This window comes from Caloenas nicobarica, chromosome 28 (genome assembly GCF_036013445.1).
Source record: "Caloenas nicobarica isolate bCalNic1 chromosome 28, bCalNic1.hap1, whole genome shotgun sequence".
Classification (NCBI taxonomy): Eukaryota; Metazoa; Chordata; class Aves; order Columbiformes; family Columbidae; genus Caloenas; species Caloenas nicobarica.
Window position 1 is genome coordinate 402201 of NC_088272.1, and position 13884 is coordinate 416084.

General features: G+C 63.6%; 2 protein-coding genes and 1 long non-coding RNA gene across 3 annotated transcripts in view; 1 reads left to right on the forward strand and 2 right to left on the reverse strand.

Annotated features, from left to right (window-relative positions):
* On the reverse strand, window positions 1-12405 carry DCAF11 (DDB1 and CUL4 associated factor 11). Its single transcript, XM_065653025.1, has 13 exons — window positions 12320-12405; window positions 12139-12191; window positions 11159-11271; window positions 9687-9751; window positions 9504-9604; window positions 8486-8632; window positions 7893-7947; window positions 6503-6629; window positions 5433-5636; window positions 3810-3963; window positions 1952-2104; window positions 1146-1252; window positions 1-159 (listed from the first exon to the last, which is right to left on the reverse strand). Exons 1-13 carry the CDS (start codon window positions 12403-12405, stop codon window positions 115-117), a joined length of 1410 nt encoding a protein of 469 aa, XP_065509097.1. The 3' UTR covers window positions 1-114.
* On the reverse strand, window positions 256-1111 carry LOC135999314 (uncharacterized). The gene is made up of 2 exons (XM_065652876.1): window positions 588-1111; window positions 256-271 (listed from the first exon to the last, which is right to left on the reverse strand). Exons 1-2 carry the CDS (start codon window positions 1109-1111, stop codon window positions 256-258), a joined length of 540 nt encoding a protein of 179 aa, XP_065508948.1.
* LOC135999473 (uncharacterized) overlaps window positions 9510-13884 on the forward strand; it is a 14612-nt gene continuing 10237 nt past the window's right edge. Inside the window, exons 1-2 of the long non-coding RNA XR_010607693.1 lie at window positions 9510-9567; window positions 12328-12613. This is a non-coding gene — a long non-coding RNA (uncharacterized LOC135999473). The remainder of the gene's footprint in view (window positions 9568-12327; window positions 12614-13884) is intronic.

A 13884-nucleotide genomic window follows, 5' to 3' on the forward strand; every position in this document is an offset into this window, starting at 1 on the left:
TTATGGGTCGCAGCCCTTTATTCCGCCCCCGGCGTCTGGGTCGCAGCCCAGCCCCACACGTGTGGGTCCCACCGCCCCCCCCCCAGCCCCACACGTGTGGGGCAGCCCCACGCGTCAGGCCGGGTCCCCGTAGTCCCAGAGGCGGATGGAGCCGTCCCACTGCGGGGAGATGTGGGGCGGCCCCATAAGTGACACCGCGGGCACCCGCACCCCCCCCGTGACCCATAAGTGACCCCCCCCGGCCCCACAAGTGCTCTATAGAGCCCCGTAACTGCCCCATAGCGACCCCCAAGAGCCCCATAAGTGCCCCATAGAGCCCCATAAGTGCCCATATATCCCCCCCAGCGCCCCATAGATCCCCCCTAGAGCCCCATAACTACCCCATAGAACCCCATATGTGCCCCACAGAGTCTTCCAGTGCCCCATAGAGCCCCATAGATCCCTCCCAGTGCCCCATAGAGCCCCATAGATCCCCCATAGAGCCCCATAGATCCCCCCCACTGCCCCATAGAGCCCCATAGATCCCCCATAGGACCCCATAGATCCCCCATAGGACCCTGTAGAGCCCCACAGATCCCTCCCAGTGCCCCATAGAGCCCCATAGATCCCCCATAGGACCCCATAGAGCCCCATAGATCCCCCATAGGACCCCGTAGAGCCCCATAGATCCCCCATAGGACCCCATAGAGCCCCATAGATGCCCCATAGGACCCCATAGATCCCCATAGATGCCCCATAGATCCCTCCCAGTGCCCCATAGAGCCCCATAGATGCCCCATAGGACCCCATAGAGCCCCATAGATGCCCCATAGGACCCCATAGAGCCCCATAGATCCCTCCCAGTGCCCCATAGATCCCCATAGATCCCCCATAGGACCTCATAGAGCCCCCATAGGACCCCGTAGAGCCCCATAGATGCCCCATAGATCCCTCCCAGTGCCCCATAGAGCCCCATAGATGCCCCATAGGACCCCATAGAGCCCCATAGATGCCCCATAGGACCCCGTAGAGCCCCATAGATCCCCCATAGGACCCCGTAGAGCCCCATAGATCCCTCCCAGTGCCCCATAGATCCCCCATAGGACCCCATAGATGCCCCATAGAGCCCCATAGAGCCCCGTAGAGCCCCCCGAAGCCCCGCCCACCGAGGCGCTGGCCAGCCAATCGCCGCGCGGGTGCCAGCTGACGTCGCGCACGCAGGCGCCGTGATTGGCCAAGCGCCGCACGACCCGCCCGGTCAGCACGTCGTACACTGCGACGCCATTGGACGGCTCAGCGGGGACACGCCCCCCCGGGCCCCGCCCATAGGGCCCCATTGGGACCCATAGGGACCCATAGGGACCCCACAGTGCCCCATAGAGCCCCATAGAGCCCCATAGAGCCCCATAACCGCCCCATAGAGCCCCATAAGTGACCCATAACCGCCCCATAACCGCCCCATAACTGCCCCATAGAGCCCTATAACCGCCCCATAGAGCCCCATAAGTGACCCATAGAGCCCCATAACCACCCCATAGAGCCCCATAGAGCCCCATAACCGCCCCGTAGAGCCCCATAACCGCCCCATAACCGCCCCATAGAGCCCCATAACCACCCCATAGAGCCCCATAACCACCCCATAGAGCCCCATAGAGCCCCATAACCGCCCCATAGAGCCCCATAACCACCCCATAGAGCCCCATAGAGCCCCATAACCGCCCCATAGAGCCCCATAGAGCCCCATAACCGCCCCATAGAGCCCCATAACCACCCCATAGAGCCCCATAGAGCCCCATAGAGCCCCATAACCACCCCATAGAGCCCCATAGAGCCCCATAACCGCCCCATGGAGCCCCATAGAGCCCCATACCCGCCCCATAGAGCCCCATAGAGCCCCATGCCCGCCCCACCGATCCCCCCATTCACTTAAACCCCGCCGCCCCGGCGGCAGCCCCGCCCCTTTCCCGCTGACCAATCACAGCGCCCGTGGCGCAGGCGGCGCTCAGGTATTGGCCGCCGGCCGGGCCGGGGGGCGGGGCCAGGCGGCAGCGCAGCAGCGTGTGCAGCACCACGTGGCCGCGGAACGTCATCAGCGAGCGGTCGCCCGGCAACGGCGCCGGATTGGCTGGAAAATCAAAGCGGGGCGGGGCCTCGGGGATGCGGGCCACGCCCCCCCGTTGCCACGGCAACCGCGGGCTGTGGGAAACCAGGGCATCCCAGTCCCTCCCAGTTCAGCCCAGTTCAGCCCAGTGCCTCCCAGTTCAGCCCAGTCCCTCCCAGTTCATCCCAGTCCCTCCCAGTTCAGCCCAATCCCTCCCAGTTCCCTCCCAGTTCATCCCAGTATCATCCCAGTTCATCCCAGTTCCCTCCCAGTTCAGCCCAGTTCAGCCCAGTGACCCCCCCCAGTCCCTCCCAGTTCAGCCCAGTTCAGCCCAATTCTGTCCCAGTTCATCCCAGTAACATCCTAGTCCCTCCCAGTTCATCCCAGTGATCCTCCCAGTCTCTCCCAGTTCATCTCAGTGACTCCCAGTTCATCCCAGTTCATTTCCGTGACCCCCCAGTTCATCCCAGTGACCCCGCAGTGTCACCCAGTTCCTTCCCAGTTCATCCCAGTATCATCCCAGTTCATCCCAGTTCCCTCGCAGTTCAGCCCAGTTCATCCCAGTGACCCCCCTAGTCCCTCCCAGTTCAGCCCAGTTCAGCCCAATTCTGTCCCAGTTCATCCCAGTAACATCCTAGTCCCTCCCAGTTCATCCCAGTGATCCTCCCAGTCTCTCCCAGTTCATCTCAGTGACTCCCAGTTCATCCCAGTTCATTTCCGTGACCCCCCAGTTCATCCCAGTGACCCCCCAGTGTCACCCAGTTCCTTCCCAGTTCATCCCAGTATCATCCCAGTGCATCCCAGTTCCCTCCCAGTTCATCCCAATTCCCTCCCAGTTCCTCCCAGTTCATCCCAGTATCATCCCAATTCATCCCAGTCCCTCCCAGTGACCCCCAAACCCCTTCCCAGCAACTCCCAGTGACTCCCAGTTCTCTCCCAGTGCCTCCCAGTATCATCCCAGTCCCTCCCAGTGACCCCAAATCCCCTCCCAGTTCCTCGCAGTAACATCCCAGTCCCCTCCCAGTTCATCCCAGTTCCTTCCCAGTGTCTCCCAGTTCATCCCAGTTGATCCCAATGACCCCCCCAGTACCTCCCAGTTCCCTCCCAGTCCATCCCAGTTCCCTCCCAGTGTCTCCCAGTTCATCCCAGTGACCCCCCAGTCCCTCCCAGTGTCTCCCAGTTCCCTCCCAGTTCATCCGAGTCCCTCCCAGTCCGTCCCAGTGACCCCCCAGTGTCTCCCAGTCCATCCCAGTCCCTCCCAGTCCCTCCCAGTGACCCCCCAGTGTCTCCCAGTCCATCCCAGTTCCCTCCCAGTGTCTCCCAGTTCATCCCAGTGACCCCCCAGTCCCTCCCAGTCCCTCCCAGTGTCTCCCAGTTCATCCCAGTGACCCCCCAGTCCCTCCCAGTCCCTCCCAGTCTCTCCCAGTTCATCCCAGTGACCCCCCAGTCCCTCCCAGTGTCTCCCAGTTCCCTCCCAGTTCCCTCCCAGTCCATCCCAGTTCCCTCCCAGTTCATCCGAGTCCCTCCCAGTCCCTCCCAGTCCCTCCCAGTTCCCTCCCAGTCCCTCCCAGTTCCCTCCCAGTCCATCCCAGTTCCCTCCCAGTGTCTCCCAGTGTCTCCCAGTCCCTCCCAACCCCCCAGTGACCCCCAGTTCCCCTCCCCGGAACCCCGCCCCCTCTCCCAGCGCTGTCCCGCGCCCTGATTGGCCCTCCCGGGCTCCGCCCCTCACCGGTGGGCGGGGCCGGCTGCCAGCGGTAATCCCAGCTCTGATTGGCCACGGCGCGGCGGGCGGCGGCCATGACGGCGGGGCCGGCCGGGAGCCGCAGGTCCCAGAGCTTGGCCGACTGGTCCTTGGAGTTGCTCACCAGGTAGCGCCCGTCGCCCTGCGGCGGGGACGGCCGCGTCGCGCCGGCCCGGACAGCGCGCGCCGCTTCGGGCCGGCCCATTGGCCCCGTTGCCCCATGGACCCCCATGGACCCCCATTGACCCCATTGACCCCATGGACCCCCATTGACCCCATTGACCCCCATGGACCCCCATGGACCCCATTGACCCCATTGACCCCCATTGACCCCATTGACCCCATTGACCCCATTGACCCCCATTTACCCCATGGACCCTCATGGACCCCCATTGACCCCATTTACCCCCATTGATCCTTATTGACTCCCATTGACCCCCATTGACCCCCATTGCTCCATTGACCCCATTGACCCCATTGACCCCCCTGATCCCCATTGATCCCATTGACCCCCATTGACCCCATTGACCCCCCTGACCCCCATTGATCCCATTGACCCCCATTGACTCTATTGACTCCCCTTGACCCCCTTGACCCCCTTGACCCCCATTGACCCCATTGCTCCATTGACCCCATTGAGGCCCATTGACCCCCGTTGACCCCCATGGACCCCATTGACCCCATTGATCCCTATTGACCCCCATGGACCCCCTTGACCCCCCAGACCCCCATGGACCCCATGGACCCCTATGGACCCCACTGACCCCCACTGACCCCCATTGACCCCCATTGACCCTATTGACTCCCATTGACCCCCATTGACCCCCATTGACCCCCATTGACCCCATTGACCCCCATTGACCCCCATTGACCCCCATTGACTCTATTGACTCCCATTGACCCCATTGATCCCCATTGACCCCCATTGATCCCCATTGACCTCTATTGACCCCCACTGATCGCCATTGACCCCCACTGACCCCCATTGACCCCCATTGACCCCCATTGACTCCCATTAACCCCCATTGACTCTATTGACTTCCATTGACCCCATTGGCCCCCGTTGATTCCCGTTGATCCCATTGACCACTATTGGTCCCCATTGACCCCCATTGACTCCCATTCATTTCCATTGATCCCCATTGACCCCTGTTGACCCCCATTGACCCCCATTGGCCCCCGTTGACCCCCGTTGACCCCCATTGACCCCCATTGACTCCCATTGCCCCCGTTGACTCCCACTGATTTCCATTGATCCCCATTGGCCCCCGTTGACCCCCATTGACCCCCATTGACCCCCATTGCCCCCCGTTGACTCCCACTGATTTCCATTGATCCCCATTGGCCCCCGTTGACCGCCATTGACCCCCATTGACCCCCATTCATTTCCATTTACCCCCATTGCCCCCCGTTGACTCCCACTGATTTCCATTGACCCCCGTTGACCCCCATTGACCCCCGTTGACTCCCATTCATTTCCATTGATCCCCATTGACCCCCGTTGACCCCCATTGACCCCCGTTGGCCCCCGTTGACCCCCATTGACCCCCACTGATTAACTCAGTATCTCCCAGTCCCTCAACCCCCCGGAGCCCCCAGCGCCGCTGTCACCCGGGGGTGCAGGAAGGTGACGCCATCGCGGTGGCCGGCCAGGGTGAGGACGGGGCGGGGCCGGTCGCGCCCGCCGCCCGGCGCCCCCTGCAGGAGCCGCCGGTCCCAGCCGCGCACGGCGCCGTCGTCGCCGCCGGAGAGCAGCAGCCGCCCCTCGCCCGCCTCCAGCGCCACCGCGTTCACGTCGTCCTCGTGCGCCGACACCTGGCGGCGAACGGCCAAGGTCGCCGGGGTCGCCCCGGGCCCGCGTGACCCCGCCTCTGCTGCTCCCTCCCAGTTCAGCCCAGTTCAGCCCAGTGACCCCGCAGTCCCTCCCAGTTCATCCCAGTTCATCCCAGTGACCCCGCAGTCCCTCCCAGTTCATCCCAGTTCATCCCAGTGACCCCCCCAGTCCCTCCCAGTCCCTCCCAGTTCATCCCAGTTCACCCCAGTGACCCCGCAGTCCCTCCCAGTCCCTCCCAGTTCATCCCAGTTCAGCCCAGTGACCCCAAACACCCTCCCAGTAACACCCCAGTAACTCCCAGTGTCTCCCAGTGACCCCAATTCCCCTCCCAGTATCACCCCAGTATCGCCCCAGTCCATCCCAGTGACCCCGCAGTCCCTCCCAGTTCATCCCAGTTCATCCCAGTGACCCCCCCAGTCCCTCCCAGTCCTTCCCAGTTCATCCCAGTTCACCCCAGTGACCCCGCAGTCCCTCCCAGTCCCTCCCACTTCATCCCAGTTCATCCCAGTGACCCCCCAGTCCCTCCCAGTCCCTCCCAGTTCATCCCAGTTCACCCCAGTGACCCCGCAGTCCCTCCCAGTCCCTCCCACTTCATCCCAGTTCATCCCAGTGACCCCCCAGTCCCTCCCAGTTCATCCCAGTGACCCCCCCAGTGTCTCCCAGTCCCTCCCAGTGACCTCCCCAGTGTCTCCCAGTTCATCCCAGTGACCCTCCGGTCCCTCCCAGTCCCTCCCAGTTCATCCCAGTTCATCCCAGTTCCCTCCCAGTCCATCCCAGTGACCCCCCAGTCCCTCCCAGTCCCCCCCAGTCCCCCCCAGTCCCCCCGTCGTGTTCCCCTGCCCCTGACCTTGAGCACCCTCCTCTGGGCCGCCAGGTCGTAGCCGTAGATGCAGCCGTCGTTGGCCCCGCCCAGCACCTCCCCGCCCCCCGGCCCCACGGCCAATGAGAACACGGCGAAGCGGCGCTCGCGGGGGCTGCGCGAGGGGCGGGGCTGGCACCGGGACACGCCCACCGGGCACGGCCCCGCCCACTTCCTGCCCCTTGACCCCGTTGACCCCTGTTGAACCCCACTGACCCCCGTTGACCCCATTGACCCCCATTGATCCCACTGACCCCCGTTGACCCCATTGACCCCCATTGACCCCCATTGATCCCATTGACTCCCCTTGACCCCACTGACCCCACTGAACCCCATTGACCCCCATTGACCCCCGTTGACCCCTGTTGACCCCCGTAGACTCCCATTGACCCCACTGACCCCCATTGACCCCATTGACCCCCATTGACTCCCATTGATCCCCATTGATCTCCATTGACCCCCATTGACCCCATTGACCCCCATTGACCCCCACTGAACCCCATGGACCCCCATTGATTCCCATTGACCCCATTGACCCCCATTGACCCCATTGACCCCCATTGATCCCATTGACCCCCACTGAAACCCATTGACTCCCATTGACCCCCGTTGACCCCCGTTGACTCCCATTGACCCCATTGACCCCCATTGACCCCCATTGACCCCCACTGACCCCCATTGACTCCCCTTGACTCCCATCGACCCCCATTGATGCCATTGACCCCCATTGCCCCCATTGACCCCATTGACCCCCACTGACCCCCGTTGACTCCCCTTGACTCCCATCGACCCCCATTGACGCCATTGACCCCCATTGCCCCCCATTGACCCCACTGACCCCCATTGACCCCCACTGACCCCCGTTGACTCCCCTTGACTCCCATCGACCCCCATTGACGCCATTGACCCCCATTGCCCCCCATTGATGCCATTAACCCCATTAACCCCAATTAACCCCCATTGACCCAATTAACCCCCATTAACCCCCACTGATCCCCATTGACCCCATTGTCCCCCACTGACCCCCATTGACTCCCATCGACCACCATTGACCCCCATTGACCCCCATTGACCCCATTGTCCCCCATTGACCCCCATTGACTCCCCTTGACACCCATCAACCCCCATTGACGCCATTGACCCCATTGCCCCCCATTGACCCCATTGTCCCCCATTGACCCCCACTGATCCCCATTGACCCCCATTGATTGACTCCCAGTTCCCCCGGTCTCCCCAGTCCCCTCCCAATCCCAACCCAGTCCCTCCCAGTCCCTCCCAGTCCATCCCGGTTCCCTCCCAGTCCCTCCCAGTCCATCCCGGTTCCCTCCCAGTTCCCTCCCAGTCCCTCCCAGTCCCTCCCAGTGCCCCCCATTCCCACCGCAGATCCAGCGCCGCCTGCGCGTCGTCCTCCCCGTAGATGTCAATCACGTGGACTGGGCGGGGCCAGAGGCGGAGGGGGCGGAGCCTCGTCAGGCGCTGGCCACGCCCTCCGCCTTTAAGCCATGCCCCCCCTCATAGAAACCAATGGGACCAGACCCCTTGGTGGGGGTCTGGCCACGCCCCCAGCCTTTAAGCCACACCCCCTCCCCCGGCCACGCCCCCAGGCTTTAAGCCACGCCCCCGCCTGGCCACGCCCTCAGCCTTTAAGCCACGCCCCCAGCCCTTAGGCCACGCCCCCAGCCTTTAAGAAACGCCCCCTCCTTTAGGCCACGCCCCCTCCTTTAGGCCACGCCCCCGCCTTTAGGCCACGCCCCCTCCTTTAGGCCACGCCCCCTCCTTTAGGCCACGCCCCCGCCTTTAGGCCACGCCCCCTCCTTTAGGCCACACCCCTGCCTTTAAGCCACAACCCGGCCTTAAAGCCACGCCCCCTCCTTTAGGCCACGCCCCCCGGTCTTTAGGCCATGCCCCAACCTTTAAGCCCCGCCCCCCGCCTCTAAGCCACGCCCCCGCCCTTAGGCCCCGCCCCCTCACCGTAGTCAGACCAGCTGCAGTAGAAGCAGCGCGAGCCGTCGGGGCTGAACACCACGTCCAGGATGCTCCATCCCACGTCCCGCCCCGCAAACGTGCGGAACAGCTTCATCCCCCCGCCGCGGCACCGGTACAGCCGCAGGGTTTGGTCTGCAGGGGGAGATTTGGGGAGAAAAAGCCGGGTTTGGGGGTTTTTTTTTTGATTGGCTGAGCCCGCGGGAGGGAGTGCGCTGATTGGAGGAGCCGCGCGTCAATCAGCGCGGCGTCCCGCCCGCGGGGGCGGGACGCGCCGCCAGCACTCGCGTTCCCATTGGCTGCGCCGCGCCGCGCTCCTATTGGTCCGTCCCCTTGTCCGTCAGCGCTTCGCGCCTCGGCGCCGGGAGGCGGGACTTTCACCCGCCTCCTCGGCCTCCTATTGGCTGCGCGGCGCGGCGCCGCGCTCCCATTGGCCCGCCCCCCTGTCCGTCAGCGGCGGCGCCGGGCCGGGGAGACTTTGCGGGGAATTTAGGGCGGATTTGCGAGGCTCCGGGGTGAATTTCGGGAACTTTGGGGTGAGCTGAAGGGTTCTGGGGTGAATTTGAGGGCATTTAGGCGAATTTTGTGGAGTTTTGGGGGGATTTTGGGGGCGACCAAGGGTCTGAGCGGCGCCGGCTGTGGCGGGCGCGCTCTGATTGGCCGCGCCGCGCGTCACTCATCGCCTCGTCCCGGGCGGGGGCGGGCCGATCCGCCCAACCTCGCCTTCCTATTGGCTGCCCCGCGCCGCGCCGCGCTCCCATTGGCCCGCCCGCTTCGCGCCGCTGGAGGGCGGGACTTCCACCCCCTCACACACACTCCTCGTCCTCCTATTGGCCGCGCCGCTCAGGCGCCGCGCTCCCATTGGCCCGCCCCCTTGTCCCTCAGCGCTTCGCGCCGCGCGGCGGGGAGGCGGGACTTTCACCCCCTCTCCGCGCCCTCCCATTGGCTCCGGCGCGGCGGCGCCGCGCTCCCATTGGCCGGGCGGCCCGTCGCTCAGCTGCCTCACCTTGGCAGGCGGACACGAAGGCGTCGCCATTGGGGTCGAAGACGCCGCAAAACGCCTTTTGCGGGTACGAGTCGGCGAAGGCGACGCGGTTGGGGAGGAAGCTGCGGCGGGGGGACACGGCGGGGTGTGGGGGGGCCGCTTCGGGCGGGGTGTGGGGCGGGTTTGGGGCGGGGAGGCGCTTACTGGGAGCTCAGCAGCGTTTGCTCCCCCGGGGAGAAGCTGCTGTGGCGGCAGCGGCCCCACTGGCGCTGGAACAGAGACAGAGGGACCTGTAGGGGCCGTGGGGAGCCATAGGGACCGTAGGGAGCCATAGGGACCATAGGGAGCCATAGGGACCAGAGAGACCCATAGGGGCCGTAGGGAGCCATAGGGACCGTAGGGAGCCATAGGGACCACAGAGACCCATAGGGACCATAGGGACCCATAGAGACCCATAGGGAGCCATAGGGAGCCATAGGGGCCGTAGGGAGCCATAGGGACCCATAGGGACCGTAGGGAGCCATAGGGACCCATAGGGACCGTAGGGAGCCATAGGGGCCGTAGGGAGCCATAGGGACCCATAGGGAGCCATAGGGACCCATAGGGACCCATAGGGACCCATGGGGAGCCATAGGGACCCATAGAGACCCATAGGGACCATAGGGACCCACAGAGACCATAGGGAGCCATAGGGACCCATAGGGACCCATAGGGACCCATGGGGAGCCATAGGGACCCATAGAGACCCATAGGGACCATAGGGACCCACAGAGACCATAGGGAGCCATAGGGACCCATAGGGACCGTAGGGAGCCATAGGGACCACAGAGACCCATAGAGACCATAGGGACCCATAGAGACCCATAGGGAGCCATAGGGACCGTAGGGAGCCATAGGGACCCATAGGGAGCCATAGGGAGCCATAGGGGCCGTAGGGAGCCATAGGGACCCATAGGGAGCCATGGGGAGCCATAGAGACCCATAGAGACCCATAGGGACCCATAGGGACCCATAGGGACCATAGGGAGCCATAGGGATGCACAGGGAGCCATGGGGAGCCATAGAGACCAATGGGGACCCATAGAGCCCCATAGTGCCTCATAGCCCCATAGTGCCCCATAGCCCCATAGAGCCCCATAGAGCCCCATAGCCCCATAGAGCCCCATAGAGCCCCATAGAGCCCCATAGCCCCATAGTGCCCCATAGCCCCATAGAGCCGCATAGAGCCCCATAGAGCCCTATAGAGCCCCATAGCCCCATAGCGCCCCATAGAGCCCCATAGCGCCCCATAGACCCCCATAGCGCCCCATAGCGCCCCCTAGCCCCCATGCCCCCATAGCCCCATAGAGCCCCATAGAGCCCCGTAGCCCCATAGTGCCCCATAGCCCCATAGTGCCCCATAGCGCCATAGAGCCCCATAGCCCCATAGAGCCCCATAGAGCCCCATAGTGCCCCGTAGCCCCATAGTGCCCCATAGTGCCCCATAGCGCTATAGAGCCCCATAGCCCCATAGAGGCCCATAGTGCCCCGTAGCCCCATAGTGCCCCATAGCCCCATAGTGCCCCATAGCGCTATAGAGCCCCATAGCCCCATAGAGCCCCATAGTGCCCCATAGCCCCATAGAGCCCTATAGCGCCCCATAGCGCCCCATAGCCCCCCAGCGCCCAGCCCCTCACCTGCTGCAGCATTCGGGGCAGATTCTCCTCGTGGGGGGCGGGTCCCCCCGGGCCCCTCCCCCGCCCCAGCTCCAGCTGCAGCCGCAGCTCGTGATTGGCCAGAGGGGGCGGGGCTGGGGGCGGGGCCATGACGTCAGAGACCCCCCCCACACCCCCACCCCAATGGGGGTGCAGCCAGAAAGGGACCCAGGAGTGCCCCAGGGGACCCAGGAGTTCAAGGGGGAGCCGGGAGTTCGGGGGGAACCCAGGAGTGCCCCAAGGGACCCAGGAGTTCGGGGGGGACCCACGAGTGCCCCAAAGGACCCAGGAGTTCGGGAGGGATCCAGGAGTTCGGGGGGGACCCAGGAGTGCCCCAAAGGACCCAGGAGTTCGGGAGGGACGCAGGAGTTCAGGGAGGACCCAGGAGTGCCCCAAAGGACCCAGGAGTTCGGGAGGGACCCAGGAGTGCCCCAAGGGACTCAGGAGTTCAAGGGGGACCCAGAGTTCAAGGGAGACCCAGGAGTGCCCCAAGGGACCCAGGCGTGCCCCAAGGGACCCAGGAGTTCGGGGGGGACCCAGGAGTGCGGGAGGGACCCAGGAGTTCGGGAGGGACCCAGGAGTTTGGGAGGGACCCAGGAGTTCGGGGAGGACCCAGGAGTTCGGGAGGGACCCAGGAGTGCCCCAAGGGACCCAGGCGTGCCCCAAGGGACCCAGGAGTTCGGGGGGGACCCAGGAGTGTGGGAGGGACCCAGGAGTTCGGGAGGGACCCAGGAGTTCGGGGAGGGACCCGGGAGTGCCCCAAAGGACCCAGGAGAGTGGGAGGGACCCAAGAGTGCCCCAACGGACCCAGGAGTTCGGGAGGGACCCGGGAGTGCCCCAAGGGACCCAGGAGTGCCCCAAGGGACCCAGGAGTTCGGGGGGACCCAGGAGTGCCCCGAGGGACCCAGGAGTTCGGGAGGGACCCAGGAGTGCCCCAAGGGACCCCGGCGTCCGGGCGTTACCTGTGGCCCCGCCCCCCCGCGCAGGCTCCGCCCCCGGCTCGTTCTCTCGGTCCCTGCGGGTCCCACCAGGGGGCGCTTGAGCCGGGGGGGGGAGGGGCTGTTTCCACCCCTCCCCCCCCCCGCCAGAAAATCGCCCAAAATGCCCCAAAACCCCCAGTTTTTTGTTTGGTTTTTTTTTTACCTCCGCAGCAGCTCGGCCAATCCCAGCGCCAGCTCCGCTTCCTGTGACGTCACTTCCTCCTCTTCCCCCCTGCCGTGGGAACCCATCGGGGGCCACTTCCTGTTTACATCCGACACCCCCCCCCCCCCCCCCAAATTCCAGCCAATCAGGAGCGGTTTCCCCGGGGGAACGGACCAATCAGGAGGCTCCGTGCCGCCCCCCCCCCACCTGTCGGTGCTGCCGCCGCTCTGGTGGGAACCGGAAGGGGCGGGGCCGGCGCTGATTGGCCGAGGGCGGCGTCACGTGATGGGAGAGGTAAGCGCCGCACTCTGATTGGTTGGGGGGGGGGTGGGGGTGGTGTTGGCCACGCCCACAAAAGGGTGGGGGCCAATGAGGGGGCGGGGACAGGGGAAATGGGGCAAAATGGGTAAAATGACTCTAAATTGGGTCAGAATGGGACCGAATTGGGTCAAAACGGGCTCGAAATGGCACCGAATTGGGTCAGAATGGGCCAAAAATGGGGTGAAGTGGCTCTAAATTGGGGCAAAATGGGGCCAAATAGGTTTGAAATGGGGTCGAAATGGTGCCAAACTGGGCCAAAATGGGTCAAAATTGGGCCAAATGGGACCAAACTGGGGTTGAAGTGGCTCCAAACTGCATCAAACCAGCTTCAAATTGGGTGGAAATGGGGCCAAATTGGGTGGAAACTGGGTCAAACCGGGGTCGAAAGGGCTGCAAATTGGGCTAAAATTGGGTGAAAATGGGGTCGAAATGGCAACAAAATGGGTCAAACTGGGGTCGAAATGGGGCCAAACTGGGTCAGAATGGAGCCAAACTGGGTCAGAACGGGGCCAAACTGGATCAGAATGGGACTAAATTGGGTCAAAAGGGCAACAAATTGGGTCCAAATGGCGATAAACTGGCTCCAAATTGGGTTGAAATGGGGCCAAATTGGGTCAGAATGGGGCCAAACTGGGTCAAAATGGGGCCGACCTGGTTCCAAATGGGGCCAAATTGGGTCAGAATGGGGCTAAACTGGGTCGAAATGGGGTGGAAACTGCCTGCAAATTAGGTCGAAATGGGGCCAAACTGGTTCCAAATGGGGTCCAAATGGCACCAAATTGGGTCAGAATGGGGCCAAACTGGGTAAAAATGGGGCCGAACTGGCTCCAAATTGGGTCGAAATGGGGTTGGAATGGCTCCAGACTGGGTCAGAACGGGGCCAAACTGGGTCAGAACGGGGCCAAACTGGGTCAGAACGGGGCCAAATTGGGTCAAAAGGGCAACAAATTGGGTCGAAATGGCGATAAACTGGCTCCAAATTGGGTCGAAATGGGGCCAAGTTGGGTCAGAATGGGGCCAAACTGGGTTGAAGTGGGCTCGAAACTGGCTGCAAATTGGGTTGAAATGGGACCAAATTGGGTCAGAATGCGGCTAAACTGGGTCGAAACTGGCTGCAAATTAGGTCGAAATGGGGCCAAACTGGCTCCAAATTGGGTCGAAATGGGGTTGGAATGGCTCCGAACTGGGTCCAAAGCCCTGTGAATTGGGCCGAAATGGGGCCAAGTTGGGTTGGAATGCGGCCA